Genomic DNA, 18,062 nt, shown 5'->3' on the forward strand with positions numbered 1-18,062 from the left:
GACAAGTTGCTGAGGAAGCATTATGGATATTACTGAAGTACAGGGCACTAATTGCATGACACGGGAAAATCATGTCGAGCATACCTGTCGGAAATGGCGAGGTCGTGTGCTCTAGAATCTACAGACTACCGCCGTTGTTGACGGTCCTTGATAACCACAGTGCGCCAAACTCAGCGTAATAACGAAGCCCCTGTTATGTTAACGTTTGCCTCAAGGCTATTGATAGATAGATAGATTACACGGGGTGGTCCCTGAAATCGGAACTGCCGGAACTACTGACACAGTAATCTATTGCGACTCAGAAGTCGAGGAGAGATAGGTAATCATACTACTAACACCGTCCAAGCGAGGAATCGTAGAACACTGGTCGATCATTGTCGATAGTTAAACCAGTCATGGGCGGAGCAGTAGTTGACAGCAGCTACGATTCATTTTCAGGATTATTCACTCACTTTTGGACCATTCGTCGGCGAAAGTGATCATTCATTCTATTTCCGTGAAAGCCAAAGCTCAAGCGCTCAAGTACGATCGCAGTGGCTCTGCGAGCGACGAGCGTTCTAAAGATGGGGGAATCTAACTTCTACATGGAGGCTTCCGAACTTCCAATATACAGTTTACAAAGCATCAGGAGAAATGTCACCCAGAGTACTTTTGCGCTCCCAACCACTCATAGTGCTGTACGGCGACTTGCCCTCATCCCCGAATTCAGAAAAAGAATCCTGTAAACGTATGGGCACAACTATCAGCATTCATACCGGAACACAAAATATGCGGAGTAACGTACATCAAAATAATGTCTAGCGGTACTTCGCGGGGCTAGGAAGTTAAAGGAGTTAACCAGGACGACGTTGTTGTTATTGTGCAAATACTTACTTCTGGGAGTCTTAGGTAGTCGACAAGTGTTTCCACTCTGCAAGATGTGATATGCAACAAGTCCAGACCATCCAGTTTGATGAGATGCCCCAAGCCCGCGGCCGTCATCAGCATGGAAGAACTATACATTCAGTTACTTCAGGAAGGTAAAGGCAAGAAAAAGAACCCAACACTTACTTCGTGGAACCATACATAGTCACGGAAGTGAGGGTCATGATCCAACTTCGGGTTTCCACCGTTCGTAGCCCGACGTCCATTCATATCGCGCCCAAAAATGTGAATAATGCGATGTTGAATTTCCTCCGCAACAGAAACAAGATTCATGTAGTCTCCACTCCCAGTTGGGCATTCAACCTGGAAATCATCGCCATAATATTGATAGAACCGTTGGAGGCTTTCAATCAGTAAGAAATTGGTCGCAAGCCCTGCGTATTCAAAACGTTGTCATCAGCCGCAGGTGAACTTATCCAGAGATAACTCACAGATAGGTCCTCTCCAGTTCGAATTTCCGCCAAACATACCAGAACGAGAGTCACCTGGCCAATAGCCCACTTCATACCGCTGGCCGTGAACGTCCATACCCCAAGGGTGGTCTTTGTGCATTTTTGAAAGTCTGAGGAGCCCTGTTCAGTAAAAGTATAAGGAGAAGGGACGCAAATTTGACTTACGATCGAATACCATGCTCACTGAAGAACTCGTCCTCGTCGAGCATCTTCTCCAGAATCTTGATTAATCTCTCCTTGCTAGCCAGAGCAAGCAACGAGCGTTGTTCCTTGCCTCTTGTCCTCATGTTTGCCATATTTCTCGAAGACACTTCAGGGCGGTTCTCAATGAACCATTCCATCCGTTTCTTGAATCCAGGGAACCGGCTTAAGTCCGTAGGTTCCAGTACCAGAGTTGCATACAAAGGGATCAGCCCAACCAGACTTCGGACAGGAAGTTGCATTGAATTTCCAGGTCCAAAGACGATGGCATCGTAATACATTCCGTCTTCCTCATTCCATAAACTCAGTTCATTGTCGCCCTCTTTGTATGTCATGGCGTCCGCAATGAACAAAAAGTGCTGAAAATACAGTAATGACATGCAGGGCGACCTCGAACAAGATAAAAAACTAACCTCGAAGAATTTTGACGCGATATCCTCGTAGACATGATTATGTTTTGCAAGTTCGAGTGCAATACTGAGCCTGTTAGACAAATAGTGGGTTCAGTCAATGGCGTTGGTAGATCAAACATACTGACATATTCAAACAGTAGAAAGCCATCCACGCGGTTCCGTCGGCCTGTCGAAGCGTGCCTCCTGTAGGCAGTGGCTCCGAGCGGTTGAAGACACCAATATTGTCCAAACCCAAAAAACCTCCTTCGAAGACATTACTTCCACCTTGATCCTTGCGGTTTACCCACCAGGTAAAATTGACAAGAAGCTTCTGAAAGACGCGTTCAAGGAAGGCGACATCCTCGTTACCAAATAACTTGCGCTCAATCTTGAAGACACGGAATGTAGCCCTGAAAGGACTTGTCAACGAATGCACGAGGTGAAAAAATCGATAACAGGTACCATGCATGGACAGGAGGATTCACATCACTAAAGTTCCACTCATAAGCGGGTAGTTGACCATCCGGTTTCATATACCATTCCCTCGTGAGTAAATCAAGCTGTTTCTTAGCGAAGGCAGGATCAACAACCGCTAGCGGAAGGCAATGGAAAGCGGTATCCCAAGCAGCAAAGAAGGGATATTCCCATCTATACTAGAAATTGAACGGGAGAGGCGGAAATTGATTTTCCCCACTTACTTGTCAGGCATAGAAAGAATGTCAGCAATATGCAGGTGGCGCCATTCCTAAAGGCTATATCTAGCAAGCAATTGGTAAAATTTTTACTAGCACTGACCTGGTTCCTAACAGATTTGCGCTCTGGAGATGGTGGTGGCTGAGCGGGATCGCCAGATAACCATTCTTGTTGAATGAACTGATAAAACTGTTTCGTCCAAAGCATGCCACCGAGTGCTTGTCTCATAATCTGCTTAAAGTCATCGCTCATCGGACCAAGGACTAATGAAGCATAAAACTCGTCTGCTTCCTGTCTGCGCTCCTCAATTGCGTCGTCGAAAATTGCCTCATCCTCAATACTGGGATCTTTCTTGATTGATAAAGGCGTCAGTTTGAGCCGCACAACAGCGCAACCACCTTGGCCGGGAACATCACGGAACACATAGTGGGCCCCAAATTTGGTGCCGACTTTGTCTGGATTAACGAAGGAAGGGCCAATGGGAAAAGGTGTGCATGGCCCTTCCTCTGGACCATCAGAAGGTTCAGAGCCGTAAGAAGAGTAGGTGCGAGAACGGATCTTTTGAGAGAACATGTCCTCTTGAGAATCACTAGCAGGAGGGCGATGGGAAGGAATGATGTGATCATGAAAAGCATCTTTAACATGGGGTGTATCGTTCTGGCCGCCGTACAGCCTACTAAAGTTGGTATTGTTCTCCGTGAAAAGAAATTCAGGATCGACAGCTTCGTCACCGTCACCTTCAAAGTTACCAGTAGGACCAACAGGAGGAGGTGAAGGGAGACAGTAGAGATGGGTACGTCCAAGAGAGGGATGCTTCACTGAGACGTAGTTGACTCCATGACGGCTGTGAGCAGTCAAAGAAGGCATTTCGGGCTTCTCCAAAGGCCAAGACCAGTTATTTGGAAACCAAAGCTGCGGGATTACATGGAGCGTCGCAGGGTCTGGACCTCTGTTGTAGCAGGTGACACGAATGTAGAGATTATCTGGATCGTCTTCATCCTTTGCATACTATTACGAAAGAGGACACGTTAGACCGGACAAAAACATCGGGATTGAACCGCATACTTCGACAAAAACATCCCAGTAGCGGTCGTCGTCGAAGGCATCGGTGTCAAGAATCTCGTATTCGCTAACGTCACGACCACGATTCTGATTCTCCGAAACGAGCTGCTCATACGGATAACGACGCTGAGGATACTTGTATAAACCCTTCATGTACGAGTGAGTTGGAGTAGAGTCTAGATAGTAATAAAGCTCTTTGACGTCCTCTCCATGGTTGCCTTGATGACCGGTGACACCGAATAGACGTTCCTTGAGAATGGGATCTTCACCATTCCAGAGGCTGACAGAGAAGCAAAGACGCTGATGATTGTCTGAGATGCCCATGAGGCCGTCCTCTCCCCATCTATATGCGCGGGAACGAGCGTGCTGATGGGGGAAATGACTCCAAGCATCACCATTTTCAGAATAATCTTCGCGTACCGTCGCCTAAAATAAGCAGGGAGTCACAAACGACAGCATATATCATGGAAAATAGACTTACCCATTGACGATCGCTGAGGTACGGTCCCCATCGCTTCCAGTGGCGTTCTCGCTTGTCGTCCTGTTGTAGGCGATACCTTTCCGCGCCTTTGTAGTCGGGACCTAGCTTGGAAGAGAGTCGAGCACGCCATAGTGGTGTATCCTGGGCTGGTGCAGCCGCAGCTGGTGGGGTTTGTTCCGACTTTTGGGCCTTCGGAAGAGAGGGAGCGGTAGGAGGTTTAGGAATATCAATCTTAAGAGGAGACTCGACGCGCTCTTGAGTCGGGAGACCATCGATGGGCTGACTGGTGGAGGAAGATTTACCAAAGAGCTTCTCATGGACTTTCTTGACAGTATCAGAGGCCATGATGGATAGAGAGAACGTCGTACAGTCAAGGAGCGACGCGTGCCCACTGATTTATGACGTCGACGCGCCGGGCGGGAAATACCGCCTGTATGCGTTTCGTAGGTAATGGTAGACTCGATGAGATTGGGCTGTAAGCTCATGCTGAATCGTCCAATTACTAGGGTAAGGTACGTATATAAACTTGGTTAGCAATGCAGTGTGAATCATAAATGAACTAATGGAGAGTATAGAGCTGTGTGTGGGGGAGGGGGAGGTATATGCAAGTGATAACAATGAACGACACCAACGCCTGCCAATAGTCAAGAAGAAAATAAGTAAAACGAGAACATAGATAACAAATGACGCGGCTATGAGGCAGCAACTTGTGATGAACACCCTGCCCCAGCAGCAATCAATACGCTTTGCGTCCAATCCTCTTCATCCTCGTCGAGTAATTTTAGATGATTTAATGAAGTCGTCGACTTCTTTGCCATTGCATGCTGTCGTGCCGGCGTGGGCCGTAGATGTGACGAGTACAAATGAATGTGGGAGTTAGATTGCTCTTCCTCAGCATTCGAATTCAACGACAACGACAGGGTCGATGCTGATCCTGAATACAAATTAGCGATAGGGACAGCTCCAGGAGGTGGTGTAGCTGCCGAGATCCTCGGAACGGGCTCTTCAATCGAGTCAATACTTAAAGATGTAACGCTCCTATCGCCTTGTGCTGGTAGCGCTGTCGGTGGTGGATCAAAGCCCATTCCCAATCTCAACGGTGTACTCTCAATCGTTGCGTCGAGTAGAGGAAGCTCGAAGGTGCTCGATTGAGGCGCGGTCATCACCGTCATTGCAGTAAGAGGCGTCGAGGCCGATGATTCTGATACTGTTCTTGCCGTGTGAGGTGATGAGATGTGTGGACCCGACGTAGAACGGGATGATAATGGGGAAGATGAGCGCTTATTGAATAACAAATGTAATGAAGGTCGCTTCGGTCTTCGTCCAGGAGATGGAGAAGGGGGCATCGAGTTTGATCCAGAACCCACACCAAGGTCTGAGAGGGACAACTGTAGTATGGACCTTCGGGAAGGGGGGGTGGTAGGGGTGCTCCCGGAGCTCCGAGGGAATTCAACTGGTCCGGTGTTGACCATGTATCGACGGGGGTTGAGGATATCATTTTCCAAATCTCCAGCAATCTCTACCGATCGAAGTTCATTTCCTTTTTTACTGTCATATGGTTCACGTTGTATGTGGACGTCAGTAAGGGAAGGTGCAGCGGACGAGCTGGATGCAGTGGGTAATGACTCGGTAGATGACGATAATGGTGGGGGTGACGACACAAAGCCTCGGTCGCTAGGAGATGGTAGAGAACGACTTTCGGATGAGGTGGCAATAGAGTCAGAAGATGCCGCAGGAGAAGTCGTAAACCCTGGTGTAATACTTGCAGATCGAGGTCCCATGGGCCTTGAACGCGGACCGTCTCTTTTAGAAACAGAACGTTGCAAAACTGGGTTGAAGGCTTCTGGGTCGGAGGTTTCATCTATGGCAGCAGAGGACTCTCCGTCAAGTATATCTTGGGCATCTGAAAACACCTGGTCGTTGTCGTCCCCATTCTCGCCTTCAACGCATGCGCCAACAGATGCGGATTCACGTTTGATATCTAGAACCAGACTCTCGCGCTTAATATCAAGAACCCGTGATTCGATAGGCGGGCCCTCCCAGATTTCTTCGGCTTCACATAATGCCTTCAATAGAGGAGGGTTCATATTGAGACTGGGACAAAACACCAAGAGTAGATTACTCAAGGGCATTTTGGTTTCTCTGTGTTCTCTAGCCGTGGCTTTGATCAACTCTGTCACTGTCCTAATCAAATCTTTGTTTTCGGCAGGGAGCTGATTCAAGAGTGATTTGAATGCACGCCGCAGATTGTCCGAGGGAGGAGGCATCGCACTGAAGTTTGGCATCGCTAGCGTGGATAGGGATGGAGGTTTTCGGAGCCCGTTGAACCCGCTCTTTGGCCCGGACGGTAAAGTAGGACCCCTCGCCCCGGATTTCATCGGGGAGGCTGAGGATTGTGCTTCTGTTTTTGCAGCATTTTCCTGGGATAGAGCAGCTTCGAAATAAGGAATAAGGGAATAAGTCAAGATTGGCTCTGGCACTGTGATGTATATTTCTAATTAGACATCAGGTAGGATACCACACACTGCAATACGTACATTCACGAAGGAAAGCCTTGAAAACCGATGCGACAGCATGCGGATCTAGTTCTCCAGGTGAGCATTCTTTCATGTCATAGTCGGCTCCTAGTAGGTGGCGAATGTAAATATGAATATCCTGGTCAACACATCGTTTCTTACCAGAATCAAATTCATGACGCAATTTTGATACATGCGAGGGGCGGCCGTTGACACTGGAAACGAAACTCGATCAATAACATGCTACGGATATATGGAGCATTGAAGCATACCGAAAAAGTCCTTCCTCGTGCACACCCCAAACTAAAAGATGTTGAGCACATCTGACGACTAAAGCCGGTAACGATCGGTATTCCAAAGCAACAAGGTTGTCCTTGTCCACGGCCGCTTTACCCTCGTTACCTTGTTTTCCCTCGCGATTGTAATCCCCAAGAAAACCGGTGCCAATGCCCGTCTCCCTCACAACTACATCGAGCCGCTTCCCAAAAACAAACCCACCATGCCCAGGGGAGTAACCTCTCAAAGGTTTTCGAACCCTCTGTCCCAACGAGGGACCGACAAAGGCCTCCGAGTCCGAAGCTGAGTTTGAAGAGGAAGAGATGCTCCATGAGCCAGAGGGTGCATCCGGTGTTCTGCGCGACTTGCCTTTGCTAGATAACGAAGCTATACTGGTTCCTGTATTTGAGTTCGTCCTTCTGAGGTTATTGTCCGAATGACCTGCACTCGACGATGATGAGTATCCCGAATTACTCGAGCTTGAGGAGAGTCCGCCCCACGCGCGACCCATTTTCTCCACAGCACGTTTCGCCAGTCCAGCAGCAGGTGCAAACCCCCCGGTGATACTTATTGCAGTTTGCCTCAGACTTGTTGGTGGTGAAGGGGGTTGACGAGGGAACGATGAAGGGGGAAGATGAGGCATATGTGCAGGGTTGGATGGCGGGAGTACGGATGGGCTATGTCCATCTGAAGCCCGAGTTGTAGCGGACCAAGCGGCCAAACGGCCGCGGATGTTGTTGCCAGTCGTCTGTGCACCGGCATTGGAAGGTGATATGATTCCATTGGCAGCAGCCCTAGTAAGAGTTGGAGTCTCCCGGGTCATGGACGGTTGAATGGGTGAAGCGGGATGCGTATCAGGAAGAGATTTGGAAGGATGACGAAGTTCAGTTAATGAACCAGCACTAGCACTAGTTGTAGGAAGTGCAGGAAGATGGGTCTTCTGAGCTAATGGACCGAGATTAAGAGACATTGAACGCCTATTCTTGGTCGTTTTCAGTGACGCTGCTGGCAAAGAGGATGAAGATGACTCGAGTGAGTGAACCCCCTGAGTAGGGGGAACCAGCTCTTCCGAGGCTGATTTAAAGGAAGAGTCGTCCTCCTCCGGCAGAAATGCACTGAGACGCTTGTTCACGGGAATGATTGTATGGGTGGACTGCAATGATTCAGCCATTGAGACAGGTCGTGAAGAGCGACTACCCAGTGCAGCCCCAGGCCTTATGGTGTGGTGGCTCATGGTTGAATCGCTCTTCCTCCAGCCCTGTTTAAGCTTTTCTTCGTTCTCGTCATTCGGTAACCGTTCTCTACTTCCTTCTCCTTTCCTATCTGATTCCACATCCACTGGTTTTCCTTTCCCTTCCTGTTGCCCCTTGTCGCTTTCCTTACCTCTTTCCTTCACCTCCTGCTCTAACGCTGCAAGGCGCTCTTGTTCTCTCTGTTCTTCACCGATGCGCATGAACTGCACGGCAGAAGATATCCCAGGGCTGATGGGAATTATAGAGCCACGGTTATCGACATTATGTATTGCTGTTGCCGGAGGCGAAAGCTTAGCACCTTGCATCGAGGCAGGCTTCGGAGGGGTAGGTGGAGGAATTGACGAGGATTTAGGCGTAGAGTTCTTGGAACCACTTGGAAGCACCTGTGTAATGAATTTGAGAGTGAGCTTAGTCTGCTGAATTACGGTCGGTGATGATGCTGCAGTCACCTCTGACGGTGGTACTGCAACCGGATCGGGTCGAGACGATGAGTCCACTAAGGAATCCTGTCCCCTATCACGATGAAGCCTTGTGTCAGAGAACTTGGTAGTGGCATCCTCTGACTTCTTCCGACGGGCAGCGAAGGCGCGCTTGAGCTTGAAACCTGTATTTGCAAGGGAAGCAATGCCCTTCTGAGGAGTTGAAGTCGAAGACTTGCTAAAGCCCTGTCCCATAACATGAGCTAGTGAAGAAGAGCGAGGACGTGGGGCAGCTACAGCAGCCTGAAGATCCTGGAGGCGGGCGTGTCTGGGTGGAGGCAAGGCATTATCCGAGCTCATGATAATATCCAGATCCTACACTGCGCAGCCTGTCTGCAACAACGAGGCTCAGGGAGGGAGCGAGGGAGATATGGGTATAGGTGGCTAGCTGTAACCGGCGTGAGGAAAGGTGATAAAACAAATCGTGGCCGCTGCCAAGCGAACAAGTGATCAGAAGACATCAATGACTTATTTCCGTCCGCTTGCTACAAAAGTATACAAAAACAGGAACAGCATCTACGTGGTATTCAATATCCTTTAGATTAAGTTAGAATATATCTTCAGTATACTCTATGAATTTAAAAGAAGGTCACTAGATCTGGCAGATTCTCGCTCAGTCTCTCGGAACCAGAAAATCTTTCACCTGTCACACCAGAAACGGTAGTAACATTCAGATTCAGTGTCGAATCTAGTCTATAAATGATCCAAAGGGGCACTTACTAGTTCGTACGTGAAGAACGACGTTGCGATACTCGGAGCCACTTTTACTACATGTTCAACGTAGATCAGTCTGGCGTTACCCGTAGAGCTTAGAGGTCACCACCTACACAAGTTCGGCCAGAGGCCCCTGTATAAGCCTGTGACACCTTCGTTCCGCAAAGTGCCCACCAACGCATCGATAGCTCCTGTATACTTGATACCCAGCCCACTTGACTTCATTCCGGCCACCTGCATCTTCCTTCGGAGCACATCAAATGGATAGGTCAGCGTTTGTGATATTGATCCTGTGTATCGTACGTCCAGTCATTCATCACGTCAGAGCATGTACCTCCACATAAATGACAACGAACATACCGGCTAAGGCACCACACAACAATTTTCTCGCCACGGAGTTCTTGCCAGGGGGTGTCAAAACACCTCGCAGGACCTCATAGGCGGCGAAATTAATCCCAACGTAAGGTGCAACACCGAATGCAGTAGCAACCAAGCCTCGGTAAAGACCGCGGATCCCTCCTTCTTCTCGAAGGATTTTCAGCGTCATACCCCATATTGTGAGTTCCGACGGGTGGTAGTTTCGAGCTCCGGCAGCGACAGTATGCATTGCATTAGTCAATTTCGGTGTATTTGTTGGTTGTTTTGCGTTTGGGGGGACTGCGGAGGCAAGCATTTCACTTGCTTTCGGTAAGGTGTGTAGGACATTCACAGGTATAGACGCCGTCGCTATAGAAAGACGAGCTCGTACGAGGTCTAAAGGGTATGTGGAGCCTGTGCTGAAAATGTGAGTTTCTTTCTGACGGTGAAAAGTCTGACACCTACAAACAGAAGTGATCCCAGCTAACGCGCCACTTGCTAAACGTTTAGGAGTATCAAGTTCCCTGGAACCACGAGTGAACCACTATTATGCGGTCCGTGTCATAAAGTACACGGAATTTAGCGCAGCGTTGCAAATTCAATGGACCGGGCAGACCTTTTTTAGTTGTTCATACGTTGTAAACTGCACTGCACTGAAGAAGTAATGACGTGAAGTCATTCAATAAGGGAATTCAAGATAGGTTCACGCACCTATAGGGAACGATCCTCAGGCAGTTGATTCCATTGCCTCTCATATATCCCTTGAATCCCTCCTCCTTCCACATCCGTACCAAGCTCCTCCACACTCCTTTGTACTGCGTCGATCCCTTGGGCTGTACTTGTCTGCGTGAAACGAAAAAAACTTCAACCGACCCGATAAACACAGAATAGAAACGAGCTTATCGCACTGGATAATTTTTAATCTTTCTAAAGGGCTCACAACCGTCCTCGAAGCGGCACCCGCACACCCACCAGCTGGAAACGAAATCAACCGTGAGTTATTGGGCTGAAAATCTAGGAAAAACATAACCCACACACCGATGAAATAGGATGCAACTTCCGGAGAAAAGACCCCCAAAAGCTTTTTGCCTACAAGTGGGGACGAGGAAGATGATGCCGTAGACATTTCTGTAAAATGATAGGGCTAGAACGAGTGAATTCGAAGGAGACAGGGAGACTTTCTTGTTTCCGTCAATTGAGCATGAAACAGGAAGGAGTCTGGAAGTAGGAATGGACGTGGTATATGAGAAAGGAGAACACTTGGTCGGTGCACTGGCAGTGCCCTTGAGCTTGAGGTTCCGCAAGAATATCACGTGATCAGTTCGGCGTGAAAGGCTCTGTCGTAATAGACGGGAAGTTCAAGGTTGGATTTCCGCGGTAATTGTCACTTTTTTGCACCATTGTTCTCTACAAGCTTATGACCCGGCCCTTTGTGCCGAGTTTTTTTGCATGTTTATACACCTGCTTACTTGTGCTCTGTAGGAGTTCTGCAGGTAGTGAACAGCATGAATCACCCATGGGGGGAAAGTTTGTGTCCCTTGGCCCACTGTATTCATATCACATGACCTGTTCTGTGAACATCCTGTGTCAGAGGCGTAATTACACCTGTCCTACCCGTTACCCATGGAAAAAAGTATGGTGGGTATGGGACTTGTACAGGGTGACTAATCCATTCCAGCCCCATCCCATGCACAGGAAAACCCACCAACCCGTGCTGTTCCAACTTCCCTATCTGCAGGTATGGCCATGCTCTATCCCATTTTACAGGTACAAACCCATGGGGAAAGTATTCTGTGCCAAATCAGTACATGTTGTATAGTGGGTGACATAAATAGCAGGTGGAGGACTTGTACTGTGTACAGAACTTTGTACAGGGTGGCCTACCCCATTCCCTCCCTGTCCCATGCACAGAAAAACCTGTAACCTGTGGAAAAACAGTACAGTTAGAGAAGGGGAGAGGAGACAGTGAGAGATGACAAATTATTACCAAAAAAGTGTGTGGGAATATAAAAGTTACATCTCATAACAGTTGAAGTATAGATGCATGTCAGATAACAGTAGGAATAAATAAACAGGAACATGAAAAATACTACGTTACTGTAGCTCAAAGGGAGGGGACATTGTCGTGCACGCAGGAATTTTCGATCTCCGCTTTAATTTACCCTGGTCCTGTCGCATAGATCATTTTTTGGAGATAATCGCTGATAATCGCTGATAATCAGGTCTCTTTGTCCCATTATATATAGGATTGCAGCAACCTCGCCAACTACTATGAGCGACAAAATCACCGCTTGTTTTTGCTCTTGCTTTTATTGCGAATGGAGTGAGCAATTCCACAGGTTCGCGTTGACCCATTCTTGATGTTGTCGGTGTTTCATATGTTTGCAATTTTGCGTTTCGCTCCTCGATCTGGCGACATTTCTGGCTCGTAGCTACTTCCTTCCGTCAGATTTCTGTCTGTATTCTGACAAACTCGACGTTACAGCATGCGCCGACCTACACAGCATAGGCACATCATCACTGTACGTCGGACCCTTCAGTATCCTCCGGGGTCCAAGAAGGGTTTAAATTCCTAACAATATCTAGAGGTCATGTATATTAGTTTTTTGTTGCTGTAATTTGATGACATTGAAGCTTTTCAGTCAATGCTTGATTTTGGGTGAAAGCTACACCCTCCATCCAGCTCTTATTGTTGACTCTCGTCATACCTCCAGTTTTGAGCAGAATACGCGACTTTCATCATTGCTGCAGTTCCAGTTCCTCCATTCCACACGACAACGACGCACTAACTTAGAAGGCCAGACACGCTTTTCTACGTGCTATCAACAGCTGCGTGAAGGCCTGTAGGAGGATCGAAAGAGACGAAATGGAACTCATCATACCAATAAGATTATCCCGCAAATTAAAAGTCCATATTACAGACTGAGATTCGCAGTGAGCAATAACAAGCCATGCCACGGCGAATACATTTTTTTAATCCAGTGGCTGTTCGTTATTCGAGCACGCAGCAAATTCCTAGATCGGAGGATAAGATAGTGGCAGTGAGATAAGCATCACATTTACTGCGACGTTGTCGTCTTTTCTGAAACTGAAGGCCACGAACTGGATGTAGGGCCATTACACACTGAGTCGGTCCGATTACAATTTACAAAACCACTCAACCACTCAACCACCCCCATAATCAACTCCCCTGCACTGAGGCACCTCGAGACCAAGGGTTAACATATTTCCCCTCACCATTGGAAACGTGTTCCTGGTTTACCGTCCCTCCATCTTCCGCGGTATGCAAATTATTGGAAGCAGGATTGCAAACCCTTACTCTATATACCGGGCTGTTTGAACAATCAAACTGAATGTTGGCTGTGATCATGATGTTGGGGAACCGGTTCACTCTCAGCTCGCTTGTCAGACTTTTGTTCCCAAATAAGATAGATACTTAGATTCCATGATATTACATGCCCCTCAGAGATGTAACGTTCGACAAGGTACACGCCGAGCTTCGAGCTCTGCTGCAAATAACGTCAAGAGATCACTCTATGGTACAAAAGGCGTAGTGAATGTACAAGATCATCGAGCTATTCCCCTGTAAAATCGAGTCGCCTGCGAATAGTCCGGAGGAGGAATATTTTCTATATACCGTGTGTTATCGCCTCCGCTACCCTCCGCATCGCTCCTTTCTGGTACCGATCCGAAGTCTTGTGGACGTCCCTCGACGACGAGGCGAGTAGCACGCAGTTCATCGTCAGGGACATGGCTGAATGATTGACCAGCTGAAGTCGGTAATAGAGGCGTGACCCGCCCCTTCATCAATGATGGAGTACGGGGAAGCCGAGGTGAAGTCGAGTTTGTTATAGACCCCCGCCCCACCAGAGTACTGTAGGATAATTATATAAGTCTGGGGACCCTGAGCAAGGAAGCGAGTATTTATCAGCCACTGTTTGCGTCTTTTGTCATAACGGAAGGTGAAACTACATGCCTCAAGGAGCCAGCATCGTAAGTAACGTTATGATGAGACGTAGACACGATTGAGCAGCGGGCCCGACCGAATACTGTACATAGACTCTCTGAATAAAGGATGGGGGCGCGACGGCGGTGGCAGACAAGAAATCCTGGCTTTCCTGCTTTATACCATGCGCCGTCGGAGGTAAAACAAAAAGTAGGATTCCGACAACCACTAACGCGCCAATTACGATACCCACACTTGCACTTGTAGATGCCGACTTGAAACGAAGTTTCAGCAGATTGCGCTGAGGACCACCACCAAAAGTAATATGCGCCTCGATTGAGACCTAGCGGACCTTGATTTCAAAGGTTCAGGTAAAAGTTGTCGTATAGTCAAGAGAATGTTACGAACCTTTGTTGTATGGACTCGGTCGTGGAGACTTTCGCGTAGTCGACTGAGCAAACTTGACCAATCCCTGGACGGCGGAAGGACTTCAGAGTATGCTTCCCCGGCCCTAGGTTATTTCCACGACATAGCAGCACCCCTGGCTCGAAACGTGACTTGGTCGCACAGAAAGTCGGTGTGGTACTACCATCAACCTGAACGGCATACGAAGCAGCGTTCGGTCCCACTCGTCCGTACAAGGAGACTGCATCACCTAATAATTTATGTGAGTACGCAACTCTTCTCATCCCTGATGGATACTGCCTAAGAACGGCCATTAGTGGAAGACCCGGTACAGAACAATTACAGAACTCACTTCAAACGTGAAAGCCATTGTGCCGTCTGATGTGGAACTAACAGGCAACGCCTGGGTTACTATGAATTCTGGACCATATTCTGATATGGCTTACTGTCCCGATCCGCCCGAGAAGATTCCCAATTCATCAGGCGTATTTTTGACCCGGAGGCGGCGGGAGAGTACATGAACGTAGGATCAGTGTCTTGAACCGTGTTCATGGTGAGTTCCTCGTCATCCATCCAACTGAACTCCGTAGTACAGTTCAAATATCGAGGGTGATACCAGGCAGGGAGAAGTGGAATTACGAAGTCAATGTCTAGTAGGGATTGGTCATTGGTACCCTGGTTCGTGAGTGTGATTGTGTGTTAACCCATCGCTGAGGCCATTCCGAGAAAACAGAGAGGTTTGAAACGTTCCAGGATCCGATGCTGTACTGCTTTGCGCCAGGAATGGAGTCCCGTAAAGTTGAACTTGATAATTGCCGTGGTTGAGTCTCTTAGATCCAAATATCTCGATCCGAGTAGGAGTGAAAGTGTGATCTTGCCTCCTGTTGTTTTAGTTGCGAAAAAGCTGGAAGCTGAATATCTAGGCCGTGACGAAAGATCAGATAGGGATGGCAGGTCAAAGGACGTACTTGCTTGCTGGTCTGCGAATCGCTTTCACCGGCTCCTTGCGACCAATCTAGAAAGTATGCCAAAAGAGGAGAGAAGTCTTCAATCGTAGTCACCAGTGATAGCATCGTGAACAGAAGAGTAGATACCAAAAAAGAAACGAACGAAGAGAAGAAAACGAACTAGCACCAGGCCTCGCAGACGCAGCTCGCGCGATCAACTTGAACGAGGAAAGTCAGTGAAGAATGGAAGTTAACTGATGAGTGAGTATAGCAAACCCTTGCCCAGGGCTGGCCTGACGTGGTACCGAGCCTATTTGATCAAACTCAACAAATGTCACCATCAGTGTGGGGAAGCAAAAACGAATATTCATGTGATGAACCGCTTGAAAGTTGGCAGTGCAGAATGGACGGAATTTCTCCCTAACATGGCTTAATTCTGCGCATGTTTACACGATAAACCCCAGAGGCAGAGTATGAAAGTACGGGACGCTGAAATTTCAACATCCATGTCGCAAGAAAAGAAGGTGAGATAGTGAGAGATCGACGAGGACCGTCCCGCGTCTGCATTGCCAACTCCGAAAGCGGCACGGCGTCTACTGAATTAAGCCAGTTCTACCCTTACCCGTTCACTGACTACTTGAGGTGTCAAGTTCGCTAGCTCATCCAGCAATGCTGGAAAAAAGGTTCCAGGACCCCGTACGTCGTCTCTGGCCGCTGCTATCTCAGCCGCAACATTGAGTAGTAGGATCCTGAAATTGCTTCAATAAAAGCAACTGAACCCGACGAATGCCTTTCATACCCTGATATGGTCCCCACAAATACATCTCCTCTGACCAATTTATCTTCTTTCAAGGGTTTGCTCTCGGAGAGACGAGATGCTAGCGCACAATACGCTGCTATGCAAGACCCAGTGATGCAGCCCGACCCAGTTATCTCGCCGAGATATTGGTGCCCGTTCTTAAGGATAGCAACCGACTTTCCATCAGAGACATAGTCAGTTTTTCCGGTAAGTGCTATGATACACCCTAGTAAGAGTATTAATGGTCTGAAGGTGACTAGAGGACTACAAGCTCACTTTCCCTCTTCGCGAGGTTCCGTATGAAGGTGACCGGATCCTTGAAGCCGGTCCCGACGCTGTCCACACCTTTAGATTCTACCTGATTGGATTCGAAGCATGAGAAGATTCCGTGGTGTATGAGAATAGGTAGTACCTCAGTGATTCCGCTCAAAGCTGCAAGTTCTCCAGCATTCCCCTTTATTACACTCGCTTGCCATGTGTTCAGTAGGTCTGTAGAGAGATGATTATTCTGGATGTTAAACACCGACATAAATCAAATACGAGCTGTTCACCATCAACTGCGCTTTTTCGAAAAGCAGTAGCACCAACTCCGACCGGGTCGAAAACTATTGGTTTTCGTTTAGCGTTCATGCAAACACCTGACCGCTAAATTTAGAGAACACAACAAGTGAGTCAAGAGATCACACCCGCTTCCAGCATTCCCAAGTACGCGTCTTGAGTTAATGTTCCAATGTTTACTAGAAGAGCGTCACAAATATGGGATAAATCCGACATCTCTTGAGCACTAGTCGCCATGATTGGACTTGCCCCTATCGAGATTGTGGTATTCGCCGATTGAGCGATAACAACATTGTTAGTGATCTTCAACACGATGTAACTTAAATGACCTTTGTTCCCAATAAAATTGAAACCTACACGGGTCGTACCTGATGGATTAGTGGGCTGATCTTTTTCATGAGTACCATAAGCCCCACAATTTCCCTTGTAATGCTTTCGGAAGTATGGGTATTTGGTTGAGTGCAGAGGCCGAGTTGAATAGACGATCCGGATTGAAACTCGCGTAGGATATTACGGAGATATGCAGCAGCTTCCTTGGGGTTGTCTGAAGTCATGATTTCAGAAACAACAGCTACCCCATCGAGCGAATGGTTTGTGCGAGATACCGAGCCATAGAGAGTCCTTAGGAGATTCTTTGACTTTATGCCTCCTAGAAATGTCGTACGAAAGTTCAGCAACGTGTGGCCGTCCAGATATTGATGGACACACTGACCGATTGCAACGGCCTGGACTGAAGTACCATCCAGCACCTCGAGCATAGCACCAACATTCCTAACCCCAATGACCGGTTTGTCCAATGTCTTTGTTTTTGTCGCCCATACCGCTCCAATCCCGATGTAATCTGCGCCATCGGAGAGTGCTTTTTTCACTTCTTCAACATTATTGCAAGAAGTTCCAATGACAGTGTTCGGCGGGAGGAGCTTGCGAGCAATTGCAATCGGCATATCGGTTTGTCCAACATGTACCCCATTGGCACCCACTGCTAACGCTATGTCCACACGATCGTTAACAAGAAGTGGAACATTATAGCGGTCGCAGATTGATTTTGACCTCTGACAGATCTCTAGAAACTACAGTCGTTTTAGGCGGCGGTAAGCTGTGATACATCTTTGAATGAAACGCACCTCGGCTGTATCCAAACTTTTTTCTCGAATCTGTACGACTGTAACACCGCCCTGAAGCGCCTGGGACGGGAATCAGGGAATAAGTTCGCAAGTACCCGAAGAGACTGAATGACCTGTTCCAAAGTTTCATAGAAATCCTAAGTAACATTCAATTATCGCACCGGGCACTGCATCGTTTTTTCACATTATGGACACACCTTTCCAGGTGGAAGAAGCTCTCGACCAGTGACCAAGTATAAAGAAAAGTCGATATCCATATTTGAAGAATTCTGAACCAGTATGTAGTCGAATTTTACTCCTGGACTGGTGCGACGCGATAGTCAGCTTCAGGCCTTTTTAGCGCTCATTACGATAATTCGCACAATAAGCGGCAGATCTCACGCCGATTTTGCCAAAAATTCTGTTCTGTAGAAATGTGTACTGAATTCGGATAATTCAGGCAGTAAACCAGCTGATTTGAAACGTGTGCTGTCGGAGCAAAAT

At 47.9% G+C, this 18,062-nt stretch overlaps 5 protein-coding genes across 5 annotated transcripts; all 5 read right to left on the reverse strand.

Annotated features, from left to right (window-relative positions):
* Nucleotides 1–614: 614 nt before the first annotated feature.
* Nucleotides 615–4,550, reverse strand: E1B28_010126 (uncharacterized protein; the record flags this gene model as incomplete). Its single annotated transcript, XM_043155078.1, has 13 exons — nt 615–719; nt 785–816; nt 874–994; nt 1,051–1,298; nt 1,356–1,486; nt 1,542–1,936; nt 1,991–2,060; nt 2,116–2,379; nt 2,432–2,617; nt 2,668–2,714; nt 2,765–3,670; nt 3,728–4,150; nt 4,206–4,550. 13 exons carry the CDS (start codon nt 4,548–4,550, stop codon nt 615–617), a joined length of 3,273 nt encoding a protein of 1,090 aa, XP_043007539.1.
* A 347-nt stretch (nt 4,551–4,897) lies between these two features.
* On the reverse strand, nt 4,898–9,029 carry E1B28_010127 (uncharacterized protein; the record flags this gene model as incomplete). Its single annotated transcript, XM_043155079.1, has 6 exons — nt 4,898–6,684; nt 6,743–6,829; nt 6,884–6,936; nt 6,994–7,300; nt 7,367–8,633; nt 8,700–9,029. The coding sequence occupies 6 exons, from the start codon at nt 9,027–9,029 to the stop codon at nt 4,898–4,900; spliced, it is 3,831 nt and encodes a 1,276-aa protein (XP_043007540.1).
* Nucleotides 9,030–9,342: 313 nt separating this feature from the next.
* On the reverse strand, nt 9,343–10,926 carry E1B28_010128 (uncharacterized protein; the record flags this gene model as incomplete). The annotated part of the gene is made up of 9 exons (XM_043155080.1): nt 9,343–9,372; nt 9,450–9,496; nt 9,557–9,733; nt 9,804–10,214; nt 10,266–10,344; nt 10,417–10,453; nt 10,512–10,643; nt 10,709–10,775; nt 10,839–10,926. 9 exons carry the CDS (start codon nt 10,924–10,926, stop codon nt 9,343–9,345), a joined length of 1,068 nt encoding a protein of 355 aa, XP_043007541.1.
* Nucleotides 10,927–14,034: 3,108 nt separating this feature from the next.
* E1B28_010129 (uncharacterized protein) lies at nt 14,035–14,724 on the reverse strand (the record flags this gene model as incomplete). The annotated part of the gene is made up of 4 exons (XM_043155081.1): nt 14,035–14,098; nt 14,155–14,451; nt 14,504–14,540; nt 14,598–14,724. 4 exons carry the CDS (start codon nt 14,722–14,724, stop codon nt 14,035–14,037), a joined length of 525 nt encoding a protein of 174 aa, XP_043007542.1.
* Nucleotides 14,725–15,699: 975 nt separating this feature from the next.
* E1B28_010130 (uncharacterized protein) lies at nt 15,700–17,836 on the reverse strand (the record flags this gene model as incomplete). The annotated part of the gene is made up of 11 exons (XM_043155082.1): nt 15,700–15,847; nt 15,898–16,123; nt 16,174–16,255; nt 16,310–16,386; nt 16,449–16,535; nt 16,584–16,758; nt 16,824–17,104; nt 17,168–17,525; nt 17,580–17,639; nt 17,693–17,716; nt 17,777–17,836. 11 exons carry the CDS (start codon nt 17,834–17,836, stop codon nt 15,700–15,702), a joined length of 1,578 nt encoding a protein of 525 aa, XP_043007543.1.
* Nucleotides 17,837–18,062: the final 226 nt, after the last annotated feature.

Source organism: Marasmius oreades, chromosome 6 (genome assembly GCF_018924745.1).
Source record: "Marasmius oreades isolate 03SP1 chromosome 6, whole genome shotgun sequence".
Classification (NCBI taxonomy): domain Eukaryota; kingdom Fungi; phylum Basidiomycota; class Agaricomycetes; order Agaricales; family Marasmiaceae; genus Marasmius; species Marasmius oreades.